Raw genomic sequence first — 26481 nt, 5'->3', positions numbered from 1 at the left:
CCAGCACTTGAGACAACTCCACTCAGGTCCCCAAAGGGTAAGACAAAGGCCTCCATGGACAATTATGGAGCCTGTCTTCTACTGGGGCTTCTCCACCAAGCTATGGCTGGGTCATGTCCCTCCTACAAATTCGATCCCACTCCTCTTGTCTGTCCCAGGGCCTGTGATCCTTGTCCATGACCTAGAGAGGACCCTGAGTCCTGCTCCCTCCCATTCCTGCATCTCCACCACGCAGTAGATGGCTTGGATCCTCAAATCCTCTCCCTCTTGCACTGCTGATTCCTGCTCCAACAGTAGCACCTGGCTACTCTTCCCATTGAGAGAAGGCTGGGAGAGAATTAGTTTTATTTTCCTGAACCATAAATCTCCCTCCTGCTTAGGCATCTCTGCTCTTAACAAAGGCCAAAGCAAAAAAAATCTATTAATAGAAAGGAAGCAAGTAATGATGGCAGGCAACCTGCGTTATTTGACTGGGTTAAGCACGGGATTACAGGAGGAGTGCTTAGAAATGTCAAGAAGGGGTCCATCCTTTTTTTCCCTGTTGTTGCTTGTTCTCTGAGAATGGGAGGGATTTGCAACGGGTCATCCAAATTAAGAAACCTATGGAGTAATTTGATCAGGGCTGAACAGGGAGGAAAGGGAAAAGAAAATAAAATGCAATAATGGAATTGTCAGTTTAGAAACAGATCTAGAAACAGCATTTTCCCTCACTACAGTAATAAAAATGCTGGATGCAAGAGATATAGTATGAGAAGTCCATAGGGACAAGGTAAAGCCGATCTGAGCAGATGGCTCCCAGCCGCCTAAAACTTCCACGCTGCTAAATCCCATTAAGTGCAGAGTTTAATAACGTTCTGGATATCAAGATGCAGTTATTTAAAGCCTTGATCACCTGCCAAACGGGGCTTTATGAGACATATTTCCTGTCCCAAATCGCTTCTCCCATCTCCCATCTTCTGGCCATGTTATCTACTCAAGAAATGGCCCGTTTTTAAAAACGATACAGCACTACCCCTTTTTGTACCATATTCTGCAGCCCACTACACTGGCCAAAACCAGGAGAGGATGGCAGGAAGGGAAAGGAGAAGCACAAATGTGATCTCTCAGGATTTCTTCTAAACCTAAGCAGGAAAGCGAGCTTCCCTTTGTCTTTAGGAAAGTGTATTTTCACGACGCATCAGTGACAGTGTGGCAGTAGGTGGTCCAAGACATTTCCACGGAGGCTGTCCGGGGTCAAATTAACAAAATTAGGAATCCTGGGTTCCAGCCATGCTTTGCCACAAAGCTTGGATGTATTTTTTTGGTAGTGGTGTCAGTGAGTTGAGGGGTGCCTAGTGCATGTATACATTAAAATACCAAGCCCTCAGTCGCCTCAGCTAACCCAGCAATCTCCGCAATCCTTGATATTTCACCAGACCTGGAAAAATGCAGGTTTGTAAAGCTTGAGTCTGGGCACAGCTCTAACATGACATGATGAAATGAGGGTAACGTGCAAGTCTGCAAGTGCTGTGAAGATGGGGACTGCCTAGCCCTTGCCCGTGATAAAGGAGTTTTTTTCTTAATTTTGTTGGGGTTCAGCGTCAGCTGAGATCTGTTCATTTGGCTGCAGAGGGTGCAGGGAATATGAGCTTTCTAAAAAACTGTGTTTTTGTCGGGGAGAAAAAGCCCAGCTCGATTAAAGACACGAAGAGCAGGAAGCAGAGAGAACAGTGATCATTTAATCCCGACAAATGACATTTAGAAATATATATACATTCAGCAGAAATTATGGCTCATCACCCCGTTTCCATTGACTGGCCTGAGCTGGGCACTCAGATAGATATTCCCATCCGTTATGTAGAAAAAAAGCTGTGAATTTTCTCTGAAGTCAGAGAACTGAGTGGGTAGCAAAGGCCTGGATATCCTGGTAGATGTCTTTGAGGACTTTTCCCAGAGTGAACCTTTCCTTATCCAACCTGAGAAAATGACACTTGATTTAAATGCAAAGGAAAATTTTCATAATTCATTTCTATCTGGGAAGAGCTTGAAAACCTGGCCTTTAAGCCAGACTCAAATTTTAAGTTTTCTACAGGGGAGTTTTAATAGTGTTGAATTGGTTGGATGGGATTTTTTTGTTCCTCTTTTCATTTTTTTTGTGTGTCCTACAAAGAGAAAATGAAAACAGGCTCTCGACTCATGCAAATGCTGGGAAAATCAAGTCCTGCTCCCTACACTGCATCGGCCATACGTTGACTGCGACTAAGGCAAGGTTGTGAATTAGTCCCAGAGACAGAGGGAAAACTTGAAACTGAAACCCTGTGGCTTAAACTCACATGAGGAGTTCTAAATAAATTCAAGGTGTTTGTCTTCAGGGATGTTGTATTTTGCTTTATGCTCCTCAAAGAGCTTGGACAATTCATTTAAGTATTTCTGATGCATTTGATCAACATCTTCCTCGGAGGGCTTGTGCTTCTTCTGCACGGGAATCGGCTTCCCAACTGCAAAACAACAGACGTTAGGAGGAGCCAGGGCCTTGGCGTCGGGCACATCTGGATGTTTTGCACAACTTAGTACAGGGTTGGGCCCATCTTTCCATGGGTGGATTAATATGACCAGTCATATTTGTTTGGGAGGTTGGAAGGCAGCAGACAGGGAGGTGGAGGCTCAAATCCCAGCTCTGCTCTTGGTGACCTTTCAACATCATCCTAACATCTGGGCTTGGTTTTCTAAGCTATTCCCACGTTGCCCAGGGAATCTCCATTGCAGATGGGGAAATTGAGGCATCAAGCCCTGAGTTACCGCTCTTGCTCTGGATCTCACTTTAACTGTGTTTGTCAAGCGGCGATGGGTGTCATTGCTGCCTAAGACTGCTCTTCACTGGACTAATGAAGAGCCCTTGTGACACCATGCAGCTTGTAAAACCATCGAGACAAGGCAAACAGGTCGTAAAACAATTAGGAGTAATTGCTGGCTGTCAAACCTAATCAACAGGGGCGAGCTCTGACCTTTCCAACCAGCCTCTTTACTTAGCCTCGTTCAGAGCTTCGGCCGTGCTCACGGGCTGAGCAGAGCAGTGTTGAAGCCAGCTGAAACTTCTCCAAAACCAATGAGTTTCGTGAAATTTGGTCTCCCCCAGGCATGGGAGCACACAGGAGTACGGCTGCACCTCTGCTATGGGGAGATGGCTTTTGTCCCCAGGGGTGGTGAGGCAGCTGCCTTTACTCTGGGCTTTCTCAGCCCCAAGCTGGGATCCCAACCCTGTGCATGTGGGGGCCCACACGTTGTTCACCCTCCGTGTTATCCCTGCTGCTTTAAACCTGCTCCTCTTCAGCTGGTGTCCAGTTCCCACGCTAAGCCAAGCTTGTGATATCACCACACAGAGAGCTACAGTTTCAAGCTACCTGCAGGCTCAGGAAGTCGTTTCCAGTCATATTTTTAAGTTTTTATTTGCATCTGCTGTCAGATAATATTGCCATCTTAACGAAAGCCAAGACCTTTCTCCGGGAGCCTTTAAACAGAGGTTATGTCTAGGCTGGTGAGCAAAAAAGGGCCACGGCAGGGACATGGGCATTTTGCAAGGAGGGAGAGTGTATGGATGCAAACCATGCTGCGCCACTCACCCTTGGACCCCAAGAGCAATTTCTTTGAGTTGCTGACACGACTGTAGCCGCAGCGGCAATTTAGCCAGGAGGGAAAACGACCCAAAACCTATCTCTCCAGCATGCAAAAGCTCTGCTCAAGCAACCCCTCGGGGCTCTGTGCAGATGGCATCACACCGACGTGCCAAGGAGGGACTTACCCACGGTGTAGATGGGCCGGCGGTAGGGGACGAGCCCAAAGCTGTACTGGAAGATGCCTCGCGCATGGAAGAGGGGAAGGGAGATGCCCATGATCTGCTGGAGCCGGTGCTGGAGCCGCCGCAGCCAGGAGCCCTTGGGGTTGCTGACCTGGTCGAAGAGCTCGTTCTCGCCGAAGGAGAAGACGGGGACCAGTGGGGTGCTGCGGGGAACGGGGGGCCGAGGCGCGAGAGCTCAGCCCCGGGGCGCAAGAAGGAGCGCAAACACCTTCCCCCTCCCCAAATCAGCGCGGCGACCCCCCCATCTTTGACCAGCCTCGTGCCGGAGCATCCCTCCCCGGCGCCCTCCCCTGCGTCACCCGTTCTCGATGGCCAGGCGGACGAAGCCCTTCCTCTTCCTCAGCAGCAAGATGAAGGATCCCGGCCGGGCGTCCAGCGCCTCCTGCGCCCCGCCGACGATGATGGTCAGCGTGTTGCCCCCCTCGGGCCGCCGCAGCACGTAGGACGCACTCTCCTTGTCAGAGGACACCAAGCCTGGGCGGCAGAGAGGAAGAAAAACGAAGATGTGTAAAACCCACAGGGCGGCGGGTCGCTCGGTAGCTTTTTCCCCCGTTTCTCCAGCTCCAGAGAGGTGCTCGATGCCTCGTTTTTCCGGTTTTCCTATACTCTGGCAAACTCAGCCCAGCTCCTCTGAGAGATGCCGAGTTCACGCGCAGCCGTGTTGTGTGAATATCCCATTTCCCCTTTGCTCTCTGGCCCGGAGGCAAGAAATGGGAGAAATACAGGAAAAAAAGTAAGCTGAAAACTAGCTGCAGTCAAGCCCCGGGGGGAAATTTCTTTCTATTTGTTGTCAAACGAAGCCATGTCCAACCCTGAATCAGTCCAGAGTGAAACATTTCATTAGATTAAAACACAAAGGGATTTCAGGGGATGTTACTATGTTAAAGTAAAACTTAATGTAGATTTGCCCCCCAATGTTATTTACTCACAAAGATTTGAAATCCTTAATTCAGAAATGGCAAAGCAAAGTGGTTTTGATTAAAAATAAAAAAAAAATTGCTGTTTGGGAGAGGGCTCAAATGATTTTATAAGTAACACCTGTGTGTCAAATGGATCCAATCAACCTGCAAATGAGCTATGCACCCAGCTCTCGCGTTAGGGATCAAATCTGGGTCAGTAGCTGTAGTAACTGCAATAACACTCTCATATCTCACTGTTTTGATTCTTCACTATCCATGTAAATATTTTTCCAGCAGCAGGAGCCAGGGTTTAGGTGGAAAGCCGTGCGACAAACAGCCGGGGGTGTATCTGATGGAACTCGATGCTGATGTTTAGTCTCTTGAATCCTGCCTCCGTCTCTATCATGTGACTTAACAAGATCCATGTTCATTTTAGGCTAAAACAGAGCTTACCAGGGTTTATCTTTAGCATACGAATAGCCCCACAGTGTAGGGTTAGGTGCAGGCTTGGCTGCTCCGGGTCTGAAGATTTCTCTTGCTGGTCACAAATAAATGAATAAAGGAGCAGCATTTCCAACTGAGAGATGATCGACGGTGGGAGGAAGGCACCTCTGATGTCTCTGGCATCTCTTTCCCCTCTCTCTCTGTTTAATTTTTACCTACTTGTTTGCATTTCTTCTTCCTTTTCCACCGTTTCCTTTGGAAAGCTGTGTTTTTGTCCTTGAGCATACAACCTTGCTCTACCCCGAATGTTATTTGGGTGGAAAAGAAATAAATACAGGGGATCACGGCGGGCTACATAGGCAATGCCGTTATACAGCGTCTGGCACAGCGCTGCCCTCAGCTCCGCGGGGATCTGGTATGTCGAAAGGCAGAGAAAGAAGCTAGGAAGGCAGTTTTTAACATCAAACTGAGCGCGTTCAGCCTCTGGTGCCACCTCGAGCAGCTGTGTCCATGCATTGAATCGGATCGTTCACAGATGGAGGCGACCAGACCCTTGGCTCCTCATCCCAAGCCTCCCCTGGGGTGTTCAGTCTCTGCTCCCCAAAAGGCATCCCCCTCGCCTGCCCTTCCCACGGCTCGCCGGAGGCGTTCCCCCACGTGGCCGCCCCGCTTACCTCCGCTCAACAAGTATTCCCTGAAGAAGGGGATGCGAAACCACAGGGAGAGCATCATCACGTGGGGGGTGATGCCCGGGAAGAGCGCAGAGAACCCCGACGCCTCCGTGCAGAAATTGAGGAAGGCTCCCGCCGCCAGGACACCGTGGGGGTGAAAGCCCAGCAGGTAGTTCTTCCGGGGGTCCAGCTCCGCCGTCTTCACCAGCTGGACACACGGACAGGGCCGAGAGGGTGCAGCGGGTTAGCGCTGGCTCTGGAGCGTTGGCCGTGGAGGGTTTCCCTAGGGGCACCCCGGCTCCCTCGAAGGGAGGACTGGACCAACTCAAGTGTTTTCTACTGAAAGGCATTTCTTTGCCTCATTTCCCCCTCCCAAAATGGCCCAAAATGTCATTTCCAGTGGCACAATTCTTTGTGTTGTTTTGAGCCAGCCTAGATGCTGTTGGGAACCTAAAAAACCTCCTCCAGTACATTTTCTAGTACAAAAATCACACACTTGTCAGCCATTCAGTCCCTGCCAGCAGTGACGGCTTTTGGGGAGGATAAAGGGAAGGGAAAGAGGGACAATGTGTGGACGTGACCTCTCCTGCCAAAAGCCTGGATTTGTACAATGCTGAGTCAGACCAAGGGACCACCTAGCCCAGCACCCTGCCTCTCCTAGCAGCCATAAATGGACCCAGGGAAAAGTAACACAAGAACATTTTAAAAAAGAGAGATTTCCCCTATGGCTGTCTCGAGGCTCCACGTGTTTCCAGCTCCACGGATTTGCTCAGCCAGATGTATTTCTGTCAGTTTAACAGCCTTCAGCAGCTCTATGATTCATGCACTCAGCCAGTCTCCTCCAGACCCCCCATAAATTTTTAGCCACATCCTTTGGCAGGGAGTCCCGTGGATTGCTACCTGTTGTATGAAAAGCTGCCTTCCTGGTCCTTTTAGACCTGTCCCCTGCGCAAGAGATGCTGTGATCCCCCCTGAGATCATCAATTGGAAGAGACAGTGAAGAACCAGCCTGACAATCCTCAGAGCGGCTGGTGTGACAAATCCAGCCTTGACCTGCACCGCCGAGTAGACCTCGGCATACAAATAGTGGCCAGCAAGCACATGACCCTAGCAGAAGCAGTCAAAAGTTGAACCTGGGCTGGGGTAGGTGCCTTTACACCCACCCTGTGGGCGCCATGGGCACTCACAGCACTGGGGAAGTCAGGACTTCTCCAAGACTAGCAGTTACAGAGCAAAACAGCTCAAAGGGGTCTTCACAGAATCGCAGAACAGCTGAGGTTGGAAGGAGCCTCTGGAGATCGTGTAGTCCAACCCTCCTGCTCAAACAGGGTCACCTAAAGCTTGTTGCCCAGGACCCTACCCAGATGGCTTTTGAGTATCTCCAAAGATGGAGACTCCACAACCTCTCTGGGCAACCTTGTGCACATGAAGAAACAAGGCCTTGTGTATTTTAACAAGTCACCCCTTCCACTGGTCCCTGCCATACTCAGGGAGCAGCTAATGGCCCGTATGTTTTCCTAGAAGCCTCCAGAGCAGCAGGTTAATCACGAGGGTGTATTTTACTTTCTAATATCAGGGCTAATATCTCATCTGTCCTAAGCCACTGTTGACTCTACACATGTGCCCATTCAAGCGCCTGTTCCTAATGAGGAGAATGGACAAACAGAAAGGCCCGACCTGGGTGCCAAGGTGCAAGGCTAGAAACAGGGGCAGATGGCTGAATTATGAAGTATCCAGGGCCCCTGCCACGATTTGCTCATTCTGCAGTAATCTCAGCTGGCATCAATGTTTCCTGCATTCATCTTCTGCTTCCAAGCAGCCTTTCATCTCTGTGTGATTTATAGCCAGGCAGGCGAGATGCTCAGAGGTGTTGGACGTCACTAAGTCTGAGAGCTTAGGTGGACACTCAGAGCAGGACTGGGAATGGGCCCTGGGTTATGTTGGGTGAATGTGGATCTCAGATTGTTTCTGTATTTGCATTTTGATCATTATGGGCATGCTGACTTGAGGCAAACTGGAAGGGGAAGGAAAACATGGCTGGGGGATGTATTAGGAAAAGCTGTGGGGATGATGGTTGAGCTGAATGGCAAGAGAAAGTCCTGAAAAAAATGTTCTGTTCTGGTTAATTCTGCCATTGGGCACAATTCTGGGTGAAAAATAACATAAAACCTACTGTGGCCATCCCCACCTTCCTCTGGAAAATCACAGCCAAGGGAGCTGTTGGCTTGGTGCTCCCCTCAATGAAAGGAGAGGGAGGACAGGAGAGGAAATAATGCAGAACTGCAGGAAGAGAAGAGGGAGGTTATTTTCTCTTAGAAAGGGTTGGACACCCACGGACCGGGAATCTTCTCCATCAGTTGACGTTAAGGGTTTCTGTCCTCTTGCAGTCTTTTCATTATGCTGCTACTGAACTGGCTGCTTTGTAGTCATGCTCTGATTTATGCTGGCAGCAACGAACTAGCTTTTTAAACCATTTTTCAAATGAGCTTCTGGAAGTACTTACAGGAGAAATGAGCAGCCCTTGCTTGGGCTGCATATAACCAAACAATTCCTTTCCAACTCTATTTCTGGTTGCTCATCATTTTCTCTTGACACTTTCCATTGAGATCACCCTGTGATGTATTTTGTTTGTTGCAGTGCACACCTCTTTTCAGCTACTGCATTTTTCGTCTTGCGCTGCATTACCACATTATTTGCTGGACTTTTGTGTGTGTGTGTGTGTGTCTGATCTTTTTTTTCTTTTCTCCCAGGCTAATTCTGGCCGCAGACGAAGCTAAATGCAATCCTGGGTGCTTTATGATGCCCCCAGATGGCATATCTCTTTCTGATAAATGGTTCCCCATATCTAGGACCAACCTCAGTTGGTCCTGGACTGGGCCCTTTGAATCAGAGTCACAAATGCGTTTTGGAGCCCAAGGGTGATCTGTGCACCCAGTTCCCTGCTCTAATCCATGGGCAGCTACAGGGTAGGAGTCTGGCCACTCAAGAGTTGGTGGCTTTGGCCAATGCTTCTGCAAGGGTTGTGCCCTGCAGTAACGCTGACCCCATCCTAGTGACATAGTTGAATTCTTTGCCTCTCTCAGCGTTGTGAGCTGGGCCTGTTTCAGCGCATAAGCAAAAGAGGGGAGGGAAGGTCCTCATCTTTACCACAGTGGCTGTTCCTCTTTGGGCAATACAGTCTGGGTGAGGATTTTGCTGAGAAGTTCAGGTTGAAGCCACCTTGACACATTTTCCCAGATGACTTCAGCTGTGGGTAGAGCTTGCAGCATGCACAGAGCTCCCTGTTTGGCTTGCACTTTCATCTCTCTGTAACGCCTCCCTTATCACGGGACCAAAGGCTGAGAGTCCTTCACAGGTTTGCTGTCACTATGACCCAAGGAGATAAGGCAGTGGTGTTATCCCCCTGTGGCAGGCGTGAGACCAACATGCAGAGAAGTCAAGGAACTTGAACAAGGCCAGGAAGGAAATCTGTAGCAGAGAACAGACTTGAACAAAATCTCTTGAGCCCTGGGTCAGGCCCCTGGTCGCTAAACCACCCTTCTTCTGGAAACTGTTTAATACAGTAACTCGATCCTCCGATCTAGATTGTTCCTGCTGTTTATTCATTGCTTTCCCCTCCTCTTGTCAGAGGTCAATTGGTCTATGAAAGGCTGTGGGTGCGGTGTTCCCAAACCATGAGGAAAGTTAATACCTGACACCACACAGCCCAGGTTTTGGACGATCCAGCCTTGAACTACGTAACTTGGCTGCTCCGAGGGCTGCAGGGCTGGGGTTGAGGTACAGTGGGGAGGGACTCTCCTCCCTCCTGGGTTGGCTGGGTTGTCACTTCCTCATCCGCAGGGTGGCATTTGCTGCTCTATTCTTTCTGGATGAGTTAAACTTTTAATAATTGTCAAAGGACTTAAGGGTCCAGCCAAGCAAATCTGTGTGTAAACATCTAAGCAGGACAAGTTCTTGACCTAAAGTTTTCTTGGTAAGGCAAGACCAGCCTCTCATCTCAGAGGGGTCTGAGGGATGCCAAATTAACATGAATGACCTGTGACCTGAAGGCAAAGAGCTGTTGTCTGCTCGGAGTAGGGCTGTGCTTTCCAAGCTGAGCTGTGGGTTTGCTGGCTTCCCCAAGCTTTCCCTTGGATGCAGGTTTGTGTCCTGGACACAGCTGGTAGCTCTTCAGTTCACGTTGAACCAAAAGCAGTGGGAGAGGGGACTGGAGGGCAGAGAGGGTGATGTGAGTCATGGATAGCCTGGGATCTCCTCCTGCTTTCTATGCCCTTTTGCATTTGTGGGAGGCAGCGCAATTCAGAGATGGAGAGGGGATGAGATGGCTGCTGACATCAATGGTGTTGTGAAGCCTGGCTGCAGGGTGCAAAGCCTTCCAGTTGGGTGATCTTGGCCCTCCTAACAAATAAATTTAACCTTGTATTTTAAAGGACAGCATCTACTTTTTGCTTGGACCTCAATGCATGATTTAAAGTGTAACTCAGGGTTTACGAAGGGTGTCTGCAACGGGACAGAGAAATTCTGCCCTAAAGGTCTCAGTAGGTCTCCACGGATGATAGAGGGAGCAGAGAGTAACTAACTCTAATACTGGTGTTTGCACTGCAGGGGTAAAGGCTGGATGGCATGAAGGTCTACCCGGACATCAAAGGACTGTCCACTGCTGCAGGTCGAGAGGGACTGGGATACTTTCAGGGCTAGGTGCAGCTGTGATGTGGGGAAAACCTGGGCAAAAGCTTTTCCCCTGATACATGCAAAAAAAAGTGATACAGACTCTGAAGAGGACAATAAGGAAGCCACTGCTTGGACCACCAGCAGAAACAGGCCAGAAACGGGGATGTACTCCAGCCTTGAGTGCCTTTCTTAGATGTCTAAATGCAGGTGTAGAAAGCTGGTCCTTCAAGGAGAGTTGGTTTGATATTTGCAGTTGTTTAGCACTCCCAGTAACTTCTTGGTAGCTGAAACACCCTTTTGCTCTGTCTACTCAAAGTGTAGGTCCAAGACGTGGTGAAACTCTGCCCAGTTCCCCTGGCTACCCCCCACAGAGATGTGGATGAGGCCTGCTCCATGCGCTCATCAGTCATGTTAGCGAAATGCATATGCCTGCTTTCAGGAGCTGTGATAAGAGCCCATGTACTGGTGAGGCTTTCAAGCAAATTAATCCAAATTAATTTTAAACTGGATTAGTTAAACCACGTTAACATCCCAGGTAGATGCTCTTAGCTGGAATTAAACTGGCCTTTGTTTGGTGTTTGTTTTGGTTTTTAATTCATTTTGGAGTGGAATTAAGCTAATTGGAATTAGGGCTTTGTCAGTTCTAAGTGAATATATCAGCGCAGGAGTTCAACACTGATTTAATGAGGCTGTTTTAGTTCACTCTTGAGATGGCTGGGATTTCCTGATTGTCCCCTGTGCACTGGTCTGTCCTGCCCCAAACCCTGGAGGAAAGGAGGAAGGGTCATTCCCTGCATAAGGCTGGTGCACAAACACTTGAGAAAAGTTAAATTCTCCCTGAGTCCAAAGGGCTGGAGGGCTGGGTGCTCTACACCAGCATGTCCAGGAGATGAAGCAATGGCCAGGCCCCAGCCAGCCTCATCTGTGGGGCTGGAGGGATTTAAAAGTGGCTAAGCAAGGAACTAGAGCATCAGGTTGAGATGCTATGGGCATCTCATGGTGCCTGCGTACCAGAGTGACCCACAGTCAGGGAGGGCATTGACATGCCATGGCATCACATCCATAGGGACAAATGACCATGTTGTGATAGGACACAGGGGCTACATTGAGTTACCCCAGCAGTCATTCACTGAGCAGAGGAGGATGTGGTCAGGACAGCTGGTCAGCGGGCTTGTGGCTTCTTCATTTAGAGTCTCCCAAATTCAACTGTTATTGCATTTCTCTCTCCTTCTGGCCCCAAACTCCTTTTCCAATGGAGTGTTTTCCACTCTTAAGTGATGGCTTTAGCACCAGGCTGCACTGCTTGCTGGAGGTAGGGTAGATCTCCTTTCAGTTATATCCTAAGCAAATCACTCAGATCCCTTGTCATTCACACAGGCATCTCCAAAAAGCATCTCATGCAGGATGAAACACCCAGCCAGTTTCTCCATGGGAAAACTCACCAGATAAGCCTGGTCCAAGGAAAGAGAAATTGCCCCTTGGAGCAAAGGGCTGTGCCAAGGAAAAGGAAAGTGGACAACCCACTCAAGGGCCTATCTGGCCGGGACACCAAAGGAAGGGTAAATATCTGAGCACTGCCAGCAGCCGCCCAAGGAAATGGGATGCAGGTGTCAACAGCGGAGAGACTCTGAGAAGGACAGTTGGAAAAAAGAGAGCTCTGGGCCCTGGGGTTTTCTCCAGGTGCCAAAATGCCAGGTTAGGGCTGTGTTTGCAGCAATTATAGGGGAGTCTGACCAGGCAGGTGGGGTTAAATTGGGACAGGATGACATTTCATCCCCTTCACTCCCCAAGCAGGGGAAGGACGGCAGCCCCGAACCACCCAAGTCCTCCCCAGTCTTGTCTAATGCTGCGTTCGGGGTCTTGGAGCCTCTCGCTTATCCAGGGGCTTAGCATGCTGCTTGGCAGCGCTGATGGTAAGACACAGCTCCTCAGGCCTGCGATGGATCTGCCCTCAGCTATGGCCTACCTCTTACTCAAAGCAGATGGTAAAGTTACCCGAGTGCAGAGAAGTAAGGTCATGGGACGGAGAAACTCCTCAGGGGGAGAGAAGTGGCTTTGGGCCATTTGGCTATGTGCTGCTGTTGCCCTAATAATCCCTCTTCTCTCCTCCAGCCAATAAAAGAGCAAAGTGAATAGCCAAGACCGTCAGAAATTAAAAGTCATATTTAATGTCACGGGCCACGGCACAAAGTTCCCAGTTACAAATAATACCACTTTTCTATGAAAACAAACAAAATATCCCTGGCAGGGCTTGGTTCACGTGCACTTGAACCGTCCTAGCTGTACGACGTCAGACACTCCCCCAGAACCACAACACACTCAAATAACCTCAGTCACGGTTTGTGCAATTTTGAGAGTGAATGAGATATAGGATGGAGCCATCCCAAACCAGAACTTCTACGGTTCAACTAATTGTCCAGTAACAGAATTTATTTATGCTAACAAAAAAAATACAGTAAGTCCCTAAGCACAATGACAGAGGTTGAGACCCTGCCAGTTGCTATAGATAATAAGGTCCAGCTGGCACTTAGATAACCCCAAGGTTGATGAGAAATGTCCTGTGACTCTTGACAAGGGGAAAACAGCGTAGTGAAGGCTACAGGGACCTTTTCTACGCAGTAGGCACTTTTCAGGTTGCCTTGGATCAAACTGGTAAGACGGTGCCTGCTGTAGCTTTTCAGGGTTGTTCTGGATGATCACAGCACCTGAAGACAAGATTTGTCCTTCTACAATCTCAGTTTTAGCTTCCTGTTGCTAGATTTAAGATGTAACCCAGGCTGAGGAATCTGAAGGTGAGATGTCTTGTCTAAGCCAAGCATCCAGCCTCCTTCTCTAGTCAGTGAGAGAGCAAAAGTAGAGATAGCTCTTGTCAAACTTACACCTTCCCCATTTCACCCCAGGCCTCACCTTCTACATTTCTATGGTGCTTCTCAGCTGAGGTCACCAAAGCACCTGGGTTGTATGAGGAAGGTCGATGACAGCAGTCTCGTGCTGACAGGAGGGGACGGGGATGGGGGAGAAGAAGCTGTGAAGATGTGCAATCACTTGGCCATGTGATGGATGAATTCATGACCGGAAACAGTCTCTTACTGTGATGTGGGGCATATTGCTTCACACACCACAATGATAAGTGATACTCCTTCCAGAGGGGAAGGAGCTGTGTGAATGAAGATAAGGGTTTGAGCAGAGACCTGGCAGTGGCAGATACATCATTAACTGCTTATTGAACACAGCATAGGTAGAGCAGTCCAAAGTACCCAAATACCTCTCTGGAGGCACCATCCACCCACAGCAGACATCACTGGATATCTGTTCAACAACAGTCTGCCCCAAACAAATTCATTCTGCACCTTTGGGGATATTTTCCCCACTTCTAATACCCAGCTAAGCTCACCCATATATTGCAGGCCTATCATAAGGGCATGCAAAAGAAGACTCAAATAAGGTTAAAATACAGGGAGATGAAGCAAAAATAGCTTTCCTGGACAACCTGATGGACTCCTCTTGGATTCTCCCTACTGTCTTTTCTCCCTTTTAAAGTCACCCAAACTCATCACAGCATTCCCAGGACCTGTCTGACTCAAACCCCTGATTAAAGTAGGCTTAAACCCAAGGAAGGGGAAAAAAAACAAGTGATGAAGTGGCAACTCTGCAAGGGCTGTATCAGCAGAGGGTGCTCCTTGCACGCGCTGTGGATGCAATGCTCAGAGGCTGTGTGTTCCCACATGACACACATTTGCTGCGACAAGCAGCACAGTGAATTCACCCTGCCCAGATCCCCGGAAAGCAGATGCTCATCCCAACCTCTTGCTGCTTCCACAGCACCAAACATGCCCAGGGAACCTTTAAAGGCAGCGTTTTAAAGCCACTTCCTAAAATAACAGAGGACAGAGCAGAGTAGGTAGCTCTTTCTGCCTCCTCACCTCCAAGCACTGGTGCTTGACCATGCTAAGTTTGCTGCAGGAATCTGGGAGGATTAGGAGCCACATTTAATCTTCCCAGAATGACTAATCCTCCTGGGCTAAATGAACTCAACCAACAAAAAAGCACAGCCAGTGGTGCCCACAGAAGCTGCCGTGCCACTTTTCCCACCCCATATGTCCCCCAGTCCCAGCTCCACGGGCTCGTCCCAGCTCCCCTCGGTAACGCTTGGGGCAGAGGCTGCTTTCACTGGGCAGCGGGACAGCACCCGGCGCAACGGGGCAATGCCCTGGCTGGGTCTCACCAAGCTCCCGGACTACAATTAACATCCACCGGCTTCTTATGTCACCAGACTTGTGCCTCCTAGTAGATTTATTTTTTAGTAAAACCCTCTTCTAGCTGGGGCTTTGGGCAAGCCCTCTTGTGGTCTGACCAAAAGCCCAGCTCAGTTCCTGAGGGCAGCATATAGTGTGGCAAAAGCAGTATTTACAAAGTTTAGCTTCCAAGCTGCTAGAAACAAGTTGGCTGGTGCCTGAGGTATGATAGGAAATGCCTTCTACCCTAGGAACCAAGCAAAATTGGGTTTTTCAGTTGGGAAAAAAAAAAAAAGATAACTGATGGGGGATATAGCAGGGTATAAAATCGTGCATGGCACGGACAAGAGGGACAGGATTTCACTGGGCTGCCTAGGGAGGTTTCAGTGAAACTGGCAGGCATTAGGTTAAATCAAGGCAGGGAGCTCTCCGTGCAGCCTGTAGCTCATCTGAGGGACTCGTTGCTGCAGGAGGCTGTGCTCATGTAGTGATAAAGCATAGCAGATACATTGATCAAGGGCTGTTAAATCCTAAGACGCTTATTCTGGCTCAGGAAGTCCCTGAGCAAACAAAGCATCAAAGACTGAGAAAACATTCTGGGGAAATTTTTACACTACATGATGGCTCAGTTCTTAAACCCTTTTTATTATTTTTGCTTTCCGCAGTCCTTTTGTGGAGCCCCCTCTGACTTCTCCCAGACGAGCAGTGAGAAGAGCTCCTTCAAACCCTCCCTCAGTACCAGCGAGCTGCAGCCAAAACCAGTAGCAATGCTCCCTCTACTGGTCTTACTGGTCCCTCGCATCCCTGCCTGGCAGTGACACCCTGCGAGGGAAGGATGGATGGACAAACCAGTGTGGCCAGGGCTGCCAAGACCTGCTCCTAACCTGGTCCAGAGGCCACTGTGGCATTTAGGAGCCACGAGAGGGGTTATGGCCTTATAGAGGAATAGGCAAAGAGGTGTCGCTGGGCTTAGCTGTATTTTAGCGGAAAGGCTGGTCCAACATTGCCCAAGCTGAGACTTATGGCCACTGATAATTTACGGAATATATATAATATAAAATCATTATAGTCATATGAAGAGCTCATAGCAATACTAGCATTTTCTATGGCAACCTTGAGACTGGAGAATATTTTCTTGGGAACCCACTTGGTGTTTCCTATTAAACCTCATAAAATTTTACCTGTCCCTTATGGTAAAAGTCACCACTAACTTTGCTGGGATGTATTCCCATTCCTCCCCAGAAGACCGTGATATAACTTTTGGGAGCCTTTCTTTGAAGGTCAGCCAGAAGCCCTTTAAATCATTGTAAAAGCTCTGGATTAGAGCTCCAGCAACAAGATAAGCCATGATATAACTCACTGCAGGACCTCAGCCTCCCTCTACTGCCAAAGAAAAGCGATGGAGCACAGGACACAGTCTTGCTCTGGAAGATGACCTTGTAGAGGCTAAGGGAGATGCTGTTCACCCAGCTGAGACATGGGAAGCTGCGAGAGCATTTGCCAGCACAGCTCATATCTGTGAGCCTGCCCAGTGCACAGTCAACTTTACCCATCCAGCCTCTTCCCCAACAGAAGGAGATGCTGACCTTGCAGGGAGCCAGGAACTCTTAGATTTTGGTCAAAACTCAGGTCTGTATCTGCTGGGTAAATGCCAGGCAATATGAAGAACATTGCATGTTGCAATATATGCATGGGAAATGGGCAAGGGGAGACTTCCCTAATTCATGGAATGCAGCAAAGTTAAATGAGTGCATAAAAGCCAGATGATTAAAGGATGTGGTTGTGAAAGTGCTGAACTACATTTTTGCTGGGTTATGCAGTAATTTTGAGAGCTGGGTAGACAATCCTACCTCCTGCCTTCTGTTCAGACATCCACGCCTCCTCCCCACGAGAGTACCAGACCCTCTTCCAAAACACAAAGGGCAAAACAGGTCCCTGGATCTCATAAGCGGGATTGGTGACACTTACCGTGACGGGGAAATAGTCCCTCATGTACCTCCAGATGACACTGTTCCGGATGACGTGAATCCGCCTCCCACCTCTGTGGGGTGTTTCCCTGTCTATTAGCCACCATGCTGCATAGAGGGCACTGACCAGCCAAAAACGCGTGAAGAAGAGGCAGATGAAGAGAGCTATGCAGCACTGTCCTGAGAGAAAAACAAGGCAGTCAGTTGGCAGCCTGGATTAGACAGGTGTTGGGAGAGAAAAGATCTTTTTTGCCCTTGGATGGAGCCCAAGCCTTCACTGGGCTCACTGCTTAATTATATTATCAATGTAAAGGCATACTTGCTGCAAAGAGGTAGTTTCTTTCCTATCTGCCCCAGGAACCTAGAGCGCAGTTGAGCACCTTCCTCCTTGTAGCAACCATCTACTTTCCCCAAGGCTGGTACATACCCTTCTTCCCTCAAGACTAATGGACCTTGCTCCCTCTGGAGGTTCCTCATGGATAAGATCTTCATGCGTTGTCTTGCTTTTCTCTGGAGTCACTCTGACCTCTGCAATGGTTATGCCCATATTTTACCCCGATACTCCTGTTCATGCCCCCTAATGATACCTGCCATTTTGCAGCAGCAGCAAACTGTGTTCTGTCTGCAGAGTCTCCTGATCGCTTTGTCCCTAGCTGCCCACCATCTGTTTTAAATTAGTGCCTTTGATTTTTATTTTTTTCTCTTCCCATGTATAAGATTTTGCTCTTTATCGAGTTTTGTCTTATTGATTTTGTACCATTTCCTCCATTTCTTGGGTTCAATCTAAATTTTAGTCCTGGCCTCTAGAGGATTTTCAATCCTTTCAACTTGGTGTCATCACAGATTTTGTAAGCATGCTCTATTTCATTCCCTAAGCCATTAATGACTTGGGAATGTCCCAAGGCTTCCAGTCAAGGCTCAACTTTGTCCTCTACCTCCCCTCTCCTTCATGCACCGTGTTTTGGCAGGGGGAACAAGAGGAGAGAAGAAATGTCTGCATGAAAACACACACCACTTGGCACATCGAATCCCACCCAAGCCCAGGATCGTCTGTCTGCACAGAAACTGGGAAGCACTGATGACCAGCAAGCTGCCACATGGCAAAACAGACGCCTTAAAAAGCGACTTGGAAAGAGCAGTCAGAGCTGTGTCTTCTCCATCTGTCCCTCTGGAAGCTGGGGCTGGCCCTAGTCCTCAGGGTGTTGTCTGGGAAGGGGTGAGACTGACCGAAAAACACATTCATCCAAGCCCTTTGCTTTCCCCAGCTCGTGGTTATATCATGTGTGGCAGGTTATGTACTTTGCTCTTCTCAGGGTCCTCATCAAAGATCCAGGACCAAGGGCTCTGGGACGTGGGGCTGGAGATGCTTTTGTTCAGACTCAGCTCCAGTTGTGGGATAGACACATCAATGCTGTTATCTGAGACCTGGATTTTCATCTTTGTGGGTGTCACCTGGCATCTGCTGTCTCCCATTCATCTCAGCTAAGGCCCATTAGAGAAGAGGCACATAGTGCTCCCGTCTGAGACTTCCTTATACCTCCTATTTGCTTTTATTTAACAAGAAAGCATTGCCTGGTCCGGAGTCTTTTTTGCGTGCTAAACATGTCCATCTGCTGATATGTCACCCTGACTCCAAAGCTTTGTGTGTGAAAACAAATCCCTGCCCCCTTTTTAAAACGTTGTTATGATGGCACTAGAAACTCCTGCAGAAAAAGCAATAATCTAGCAGGATCTTAAACCTCCTTAAAGCTGAAATAGGATCTCACGTCCTCGTGCGGATAAGCACACTGTGGCAAGCAGCATTTTAACAGAGAAGCAAGGCAGCACTAATACAACGCATCGAAAAACGCTGCGGCTTCGCTGCATAGCAACAGGTCCAACGTGCCAGTGCTGTCGTCTGCAAACCTCCAGGTCAGAAAGAACCGCTGCGTCCAACCTGGCGCTGCTCCTCTGACATGCCACGGACACAGTCTTTGTAACTCTCGAGGAAAATAGCAACCAACATTAAAAAAGGCTCCATGAGCCAGAAAACAAATAAATGCTGGTTCAGGAGCTCTGCATAGGTTGGACTTTTACTGCTCCTGTGAGCCAGGTCATTGAGTCTGATGCAAAATGGTGCAATATCTGATTCTTTTTTTATCACACCTTGCAAAGCCCAAAGTACACTCTGCAAGAAGAAGGTGTTGTTCTGGTCGAAATCCATGCGCTCATCCTCCAAGTGAGGCTTTATCTTGTGATTATATAGTTATTAAATTTTCTTTTGACTCATTTGTAATTCAACTTTATGCAGGGCAGAATTTGCACATAATGACCTTCACTCAATCTTAATATTGTGCTTTCAAAATCTTATAGTGCCCTGGCTTCTATGGGGCAAGAGTCCATTCCCATCACAGCATAGATCCTAAGTCTGAAAGGCACTGTGGATGGGATCAAAAACACGGGAGAGTTTCAGAAAATGTACAGTTAAATCCTACTGCCTGCATCCAAGCCAATCCCATTCCCAGCTTCCCTGCAGACTTCTATGAGTCTTGTCCTCAAACTCTTAGATGAAAGCATAACAAAGTCAGTGTGATGGCACGGGTTAGATACCAAGACTTTCTGGACCACCAGTCCAAGCACGTTTGTCACGGAGCTGTATCGCTGCTTCCTAGGAGCTGTGTCTGGTCCCCAGGCTGAGCTCCAGCATCAGTCCCACTACTTGAGACTTCTTCATACTGACTGCAGGGTTCCCTTCACCAGTGCCACATTGGCCTCTTTTAGGTTGCACAGATGAATTCTTAAGTCCTCGAGTCTCCCTGTTTTCCAAGCCACTGAAAAAAAACCCTCTCACCTGAGAAAATGCCAAATCCTACATCCCTTTAAGTTAAGGGCTAGGGGGATGGTTTCAGAAGCTTCAGGAGCTAAGATCTGTTTGAATACACATAAATCCCAAGTCCTTCCTGAGCCAGTGTAAACAAGACCAGTAGCTGGTGGGAAACACACATTTCCTTTCCTCCATGGTTTGTCTTTGTGTTCCCAAAGACAGAGCAGCAAAGACAGCCTAAAGCCATCTCCTTGCCTCTTCTGCTTATTTTCTGCAGGACAAGGCAGAATGGATTGGTGACAAATAGAAAAATGTTCTATGTTGTGAGGCTATTTCTGATAATCATTGCTTTATTCCTTCTTTCCTTTGCTTCTTGGTCCCTCTACAAGAGACTCTATGCGCAGCTCAGCTTTAAAGAAGAGACACAGAGCAACATGGGTCTCTGACCAAAGATGTAATCCCCTATGTCTCAAAGACCTTGATGTAATAAAGCTACTGTGGAGGAAATGAAGCAGGAAAATGATGGGACCTCAAATAGCAAAACCATGGGCATACTTGGAAGGGTCCTTCTGGAGTATCAGTAGAAGAAACTGCCATGTCTGGGTCTTTTGAAGACTCAGAGAGGACTAAGAGGCATGGAGGTAGAGACCAAGCTGAAGGTGGTTTGGGCTGTTCCTCCTGTAAGCTGCAGAGGAGAAAGCGTGAACAGCAAACAGAAAGATGGGACTCCTTCAGATGAAGTGGCCTTCTCCTAGAGGCTTGAACATGTCACCTTCTGCCAATGCTGCTGAGATCAAGGCAAGTTGCTCACAAAGCCACAGGTGATAAAGCAGCGTGGTGGTACCAGAATCTGGCCCCGTGCTTGGGAGTGGGGTAAGCCCAATGCTGAAAGATGAGAGTTTCTTGTCTGCCCCTGTTTGGAATGGGGAGCACTTCAGAGCTGCCCAAATGAGAGCCACATTTCCCTCAGCATCTTCTTTCTTACAAACAACTGTCGTTTTCTGGGCTACCTGCCAGACAAACACTTTAAAGGATATAAAGAGCATGGCATTAGGCCCTTGGCTGGGGAAGCTCAGCAGATCTCTCCCTTCTGAGGCCAAATTGCAGGCTACGTACAACCCACTGTGTCCATGAAGCGATTCGTGAAGGGTTATCGGGTCTCGGAAATGCCGCTGGAAGAGGACAGTCTGAGTCATGACGGGGAGAAATCTGCCAAGTCCATGGTTCTTTAGAACCTGGTCTTTGAACCCAATCGGCTGCCAGGTTTCTGCAGTGCTGGGAAACGTGGGACAACTGCTCTATGGCATGGATGGGAACTGTAGGCTCATCAGACACACAAATGGCAGTGAGATATGGTTGTAATAACGCTTTGTCTTGCTGCCTTTGCATTGCTCTTGAAGGGAGCAGGAGGGGAGAAGTACCTTCAGTATTCAGTTGCAGCATCACTACCATATCTGCCTTCCACCTTTGTGTCCCTATAACCCCTTGTTTCCAGTCCCAGGCTGAAATCTTGCAGAGCGAGGTTGCATGCTGAGGAGGAACAACCAGGTCTGGGGGTGCGGTGGCATGCAATGCAGCTGGAGCAAACAGATGTGATCCTCATCTTCTCCCTGCAGAGGTCTGGACTCCTGTGGGGGAGCCCAGCCATGCAAGCTGAATCGTTTTAAAAGCAATGGTCTACATAAATTGCCCAGTGCTCAGTCAGATGATTTAGTGTTAGAATATAATCTCTGTCTATGTCCCAGGAAAGCCCAGAACTGACAGGGTGCAGAAGAGGCGTAAGACCTTACACTGAGCGCTTTCAAGGCAGAGGACATCGCTACGGCCCATAAGAGAGAGTCTGAGGGCATCAGGCATGCCTTTGCAATCACATCAGTTCAGCTGGCTGAAAATGGCCGGATAGTCCTAGGCTGGGCTGGGATTATCTGGTACATTATCCACACTGCCATGGAAAGTGGAAAGAGACCCCATTAAAACCAGAACAAAATGGCTCTTAACAGGAAGCAAAGCTCCATACAGACCCTAAATCTTACACTTTCTGTTCAGGCGAGATGCCAGAAGCTTTCTCTAAGGTCACCCACGGTAAGGACTATGTGACTCTGAATGAAGCAGTCGTAGGATGTTCCTGGATCGCTGGGCCACCAAGGTCCACACCCAGCTGTTGTTTGCGAGATCAACCAGCCTGTCAACCAAGGATGCTCCTGAAGTATCTCATTGTGCTTCAGGACCTGGCACCTCGCTTCTCCATAGCTGTAAGAGAGTCAGCAAAGACAAGGCACATCTATGTGGATGCAATGGATTCCTTCACAGGCCAGGTCATTTCCTGGGAGCAAAAAGTGAAGCATTTTGTGGGAGGCTCCTGCATTGAGTAGTTTATTTTCGGGCTGCATTTTCTTCCCTGAATGAAAACAATCCAAGCGTTCGGAGGATGCTCTCCAGGATGTGTCTGCTGAGTGGGTAGGCACAGCAGCTTTGGGATGCATGGGCCAGGGAGAGGAAGAATTTCACAGACAGAGGATACATTTCATCTGGGCAACTGCTGGTGCCTTTTTTGCAGAGAGGTCAACTCCGCAGCATCAGTACCATGGATATTTCACATACTACCCATGCCAGGGACTCCAAGTGAGCCGTGGGCTATGAGCATGTGGAAGAATCTTCTGTCCAAGTCAAAACAGGGAACATGTCCCATCAAAGAGGTGCTGGCCCCCAACATTGCTGCTAACCCAGCATTTGCCCATTCAACCTGAAGAAGGGAAAATAGCCTTTGAAAAGAGGTTTTTGCCTTTGCAGCAGCCCCAGAGCAAGGCAGACTTGCACTGCAGTTATCAGGAGGGTTTGCAAGATGCAGGTTGCTGAGGTTGCCCATGCCCGCCTAGAATCTGGGGACAATGAGAACCGGTGCAGGTCCTGTACAACTCAGCCCAGCCAAGTCCGGCAGCAAGGCCAGGCTGCCACAGGCTATGGACTACGCTCCCCTGCCAAGGGGGACTGACTCACCTGGGCACCACATGCCCTTTGAGCCAGCCCTGTTGATCGAAAGGGTTCAAAGGGTGGGTGTTAAATACGCCAGGTAAGCTGGGTCTGCAAAGACAGTGTGCACATATCTCCTGCCCCTCCAACAGACTCGTTAGCATGGGCTCTGCCTGGATGCAACCAGATCCATCCCTATGCCTGAGTGCACGGAGCCAGGGGGTGAGAGATGTTGGGGGAAGCAATGGACCAGGCACAGGCATGCTGATTTTGGTGTCTGCAGCAGCCTGGCCCCATTGCATTAAGAGGGGGCACTGGTCAGTCCTGAGATCCCACAGCAGATGGGGAAGGCGATGGGGTTGCTGCCCCATTGCCTGCATGCTCATCCTTGCGCCACGTGCTCTTCCAACCGCTGTCGGCATCTGAAGCAAACGGCACCTTTTGTTTCAGCCCTTTTCACCGGTGCCCTAGCCAGGGGCATCCTCGAGAAAACCGGCAGCGTGGATAACGCCTGCCTGCTGAGAGAGACAGGCGAGGTCGAGCTTCTGCATTCATCCAGCGCCCCGCGGAGAATGAAAGAGCCCCTCGCTCCGCGCGCCCCAGCTGCCCCTTTCTCCTCTCGTGGGGACGCATTTGCACAACCATAGCAACAGCTGCCCGAAACGGCAGGGCTGAACGGCTGCCGGCGGGCTCTTCAGCCAAAAGACCCTGCAAATGTCTGGCGCTGACTGACTGTGTGTTTTCGAGAACCTTTATCTGGCAGCAGAAACACAAGTCTTTCTCAGAAAGAGAAGAGCAGCCGGCGAGCAAACCCTGTTCACGGAGGGTCTGATTTTTCAGCCTGAGGGTTATAAACAACTGCAGCACAGGGTGGGTGCTTGGCAGCTCGTGCAATAACACCGAGGGCATCCCTTAGCACTGAGCTTTTTTAGTTGCTAAAACTGAGAGCTTTCTGGAGGAAAGCTCCAGGCTTAGAGAAACCTTGGAAAAAGAAACAAACCAGATGGAATCGCTCCACAACATTTAGTTATGACTTTGCTCATACCTTTCCTATGGTATTTTTTTTAACTGCTTTTGGTTTAAAAATATGCCACAAAAGCCAAAATCAAATAAAAAATGTTCCAGAGGAAGACGGCAACCTCTGGGAGCCCAGTCACCCAGGAAGGCTCAGGTTGGGGGTTCATCCTTGCTTGCAGCAAGCTGCATCTCCCTGCAAGAGGCAGAGCCCTTGTCTTGAGCAGCTCCATGTTACCGTCCGACTGTGGAGAAACTCCAGATGATTCCTCCCTCCTGCTCATTTTCTACCTTTTAGCTGACTCCAACAGTCGCTCCTCCTTTTTGTCACTGAAAAGTCAAGTGGCAACTTGACCCATCATCAAGAAAGGACAAAATGGTGCCCATCTAAAGTACACGTTGTTTTGCTGAAAAGCACCATTAAAACTCCTTGAGCCCAGGCTGCATCCATGCTGGGAACAGGGATGTGTTGTTGACAGCCTGGCTGAACGTCATGGCCACATCTCGACTGCACCCCATCGCTCCCAAGTGCTCCGGAAGGAAACCCAGGCACTGGGGCCGGGAGAGAGCCACAGGGCACCCCACGTGTCCCTGGTCTGGCCAGTCGATCCAGAGCTGCATGGCTTCTTCCTGAGCTCCCTTCGCCTGTGCTGCTAACAGAGCCCATCACTCCTCCTGCAAGGTGGTCTCCGTGCTTGGGAGTACTTAGGGGAAAGATTCATCACAGCCTGGATGTCTTCTGGTTTAGAAGAGCCTCAGGGCTTATAACATGGGTTCAGGATGTGTCCAGGTGGACATGAGTCCACTGAGCGCCCCCGCTCTGTGATGCCTTAACCGTGCTTTGCAGCAGCTCAACCAGCCATGCCACTGGGATATCCCCCTCCATCTGGTGAAGGAAGACCTCTGGGTGGTCCTAGAGCAACCAAAAGGGGCCACACTGGTTACGTCTCTCCTAGGCATCTCGGCACAGCCCATTTGCTGATCCTGTGGGCTCACGACATTGCTCAGCCCAAGTCCATTTTGCTAATTCTCTTCTCTGCCAGCAAAGAGCGGCTTCGCCCAGCCTCACTATCAGCAGTGGTCCCTGGCCTGTGCCCAGGAACAGTTTGGCAGAGCGTTACTCAACGTGGGTATGCAAACAGCCACACCATCTGGACCATTGTGGCCCAGCACTCTAGCCCACCAGACACTGGTGCAGAGGTAGCCATTCGGCCCCAGACCGGCAGCAGGGTTCACAAAGAGCCTTCTCAGAAACTTCATGAGGCTTCGAAAGCATAGCCTATGCTTTTTTCTGCAGATGTTGTTTTGGGGGTGCTTGTATGCCAGGACCTCTATATGCCCAAAGACCTGCTGCCTCGATGTGTCCAGCACTAGTTAACAACTGTCTTACCGCAGTAAAATGAAAGCTTCCCACAGACACTAAAGACCAAGTGCTCTCAGATTAAGAAGCCAGCTGGCATGACTGGAGGGACAACAACAACCTCAAGGATGCCACCTTCTAGCTTAGCTGTAAACCACCCTGGACAATTTGCACCCTCTGATAATCTGGCCCCAGGTTTCCTGACTTCTGATTGCCTGATGCCTGCTATCCAAAACGGCTTCTCTCTCATGTCCACCAGCACCCAATGCTCTCAACTCAGGAGCAAGTTTGTCAGGGTTCCAGTTTGCTGACCTGCTTGGGTTTTCCTGGAAAACTACCCTTTTGGGGTGGGTAGCAGGGATCTGTGTAAAGGGGGGGTGCCTGTTCCCAGTCGTGCAGAGCGGAGTCTCCCGCGCTCTTCCCACCGCACCTTCCCTCAGGCACGGGAATGCCATTTCTCATGACAGCCCCTGAGCAGGACAGCGCCTTAGACCAGGAACAGATTAAACCTAAAGAGCAGGAGATGCTGAGCCCCACCCACGGGTTTAGCTTCTGCATAAGACCCACAGACGTGCCCAAGCGCAGACACACAGACGCGCACTTCCCCAGCGCAAACGCAACCAAAGCGAGTGGTGGCAGATGAGGAGAAGGAGCTGCTTCGGTGAGACAGAGCCGCCCACACTGCTCTTCCTAAAAAAGGCACTATCATACAGCGAGATGAGCAGGGACACGTGAGAACAACTCTGATCTGCACAGCTGATGCCAATTGCTTGTCCTAAAGTGGCCTGGGATTCACTGCAGTATCCCAGAAGATGCTTTTAATGCCATTTTCCTTCAGTCCTGGCTTGGGGTTGGGGCAAAAGCTGCTCTGATTTCTCCCCCGGGGCCTCCAGCAATGCCCTGGCCTGGCACCAGTCCTAGCCTTGCATTGCACTAACTTGCTCTAGGGTATCAGGGACCGCTCTCCCTCTGACTCAGTTTCCCTCCTCAGTCCAAGCTCTTTTGGCTTTTGTGACGCGAATACGTGGTGTCTTTCCTGCAAGGGGAAAAATGCTTCTATAAATAGTTCAAAAACTTAAAAAAGCAAATGAAGAAATCTCTTACCTAGAGCTAGGAAGCTGAAGACCCACTGAACCACCGATGCAGTCTGAAGCCTCCTTTGCAGCGGCACAGAGAGCGGAGCAAACTCGACCTTCATCTTGGGCTCGGCGCGCACGTCTTGCGAGGAGAAGGAAGCTCCACAAATGGCAACTGCAAAGTACAAAGTCTTCCGTCAATATCTACCCAGTCTTACAGTACAGGGGGTTGTGCAACATACAGTGGCGGCGGTGACTGCACGTAGCGAACTTCCCGCACGGGGAGGAAAGGGACACTGCTAGGCAGTGTCAGTGATTTTATGCAAATGTGACTCTCACAGCATGGTTTGGTGGTGAGGATTTCGTGCTTTTGCCTCCCGTATCCGGGAAGGAAGCTCCTTTTAGGACCCCAATTTGCCTTTACATGTGTGTCTTTTCACCGTAAGCGTTTCTCCCTCCAAATTTTTCAGTACTTGGACGCTCCCGGAGAGGATGGGGGCTCTTTGGCATTCCTGCATGTGAGCCAGGCATGACCA

General features: G+C 49.4%; 1 protein-coding gene across 1 annotated transcript; it reads right to left on the bottom strand.

The window, feature by feature from the left end:
• Window positions 1-1698: 1698 nt before the first annotated feature.
• MOGAT2 (monoacylglycerol O-acyltransferase 2) lies at window positions 1699-26120 on the bottom strand. Its single transcript, XM_067289604.1, has 6 exons — window positions 25974-26120; window positions 16724-16902; window positions 5853-6057; window positions 4135-4309; window positions 3779-3978; window positions 1699-2477 (listed from the first exon to the last, which is right to left on the bottom strand). Exons 1-6 carry the CDS (start codon window positions 26065-26067, stop codon window positions 2323-2325), a joined length of 1008 nt encoding a protein of 335 aa, XP_067145705.1. The 5' UTR covers window positions 26068-26120; the 3' UTR covers window positions 1699-2322.
• Between the last annotated feature and the right edge of the window lie 361 nt (window positions 26121-26481).

This window comes from Apteryx mantelli, chromosome 1, assembly GCF_036417845.1.
Source record: "Apteryx mantelli isolate bAptMan1 chromosome 1, bAptMan1.hap1, whole genome shotgun sequence".
Lineage (NCBI taxonomy): Eukaryota > Metazoa > Chordata > Aves > Apterygiformes > Apterygidae > Apteryx > Apteryx mantelli.
This window is presented reverse-complemented; position numbering and strand designations above follow the sequence as displayed.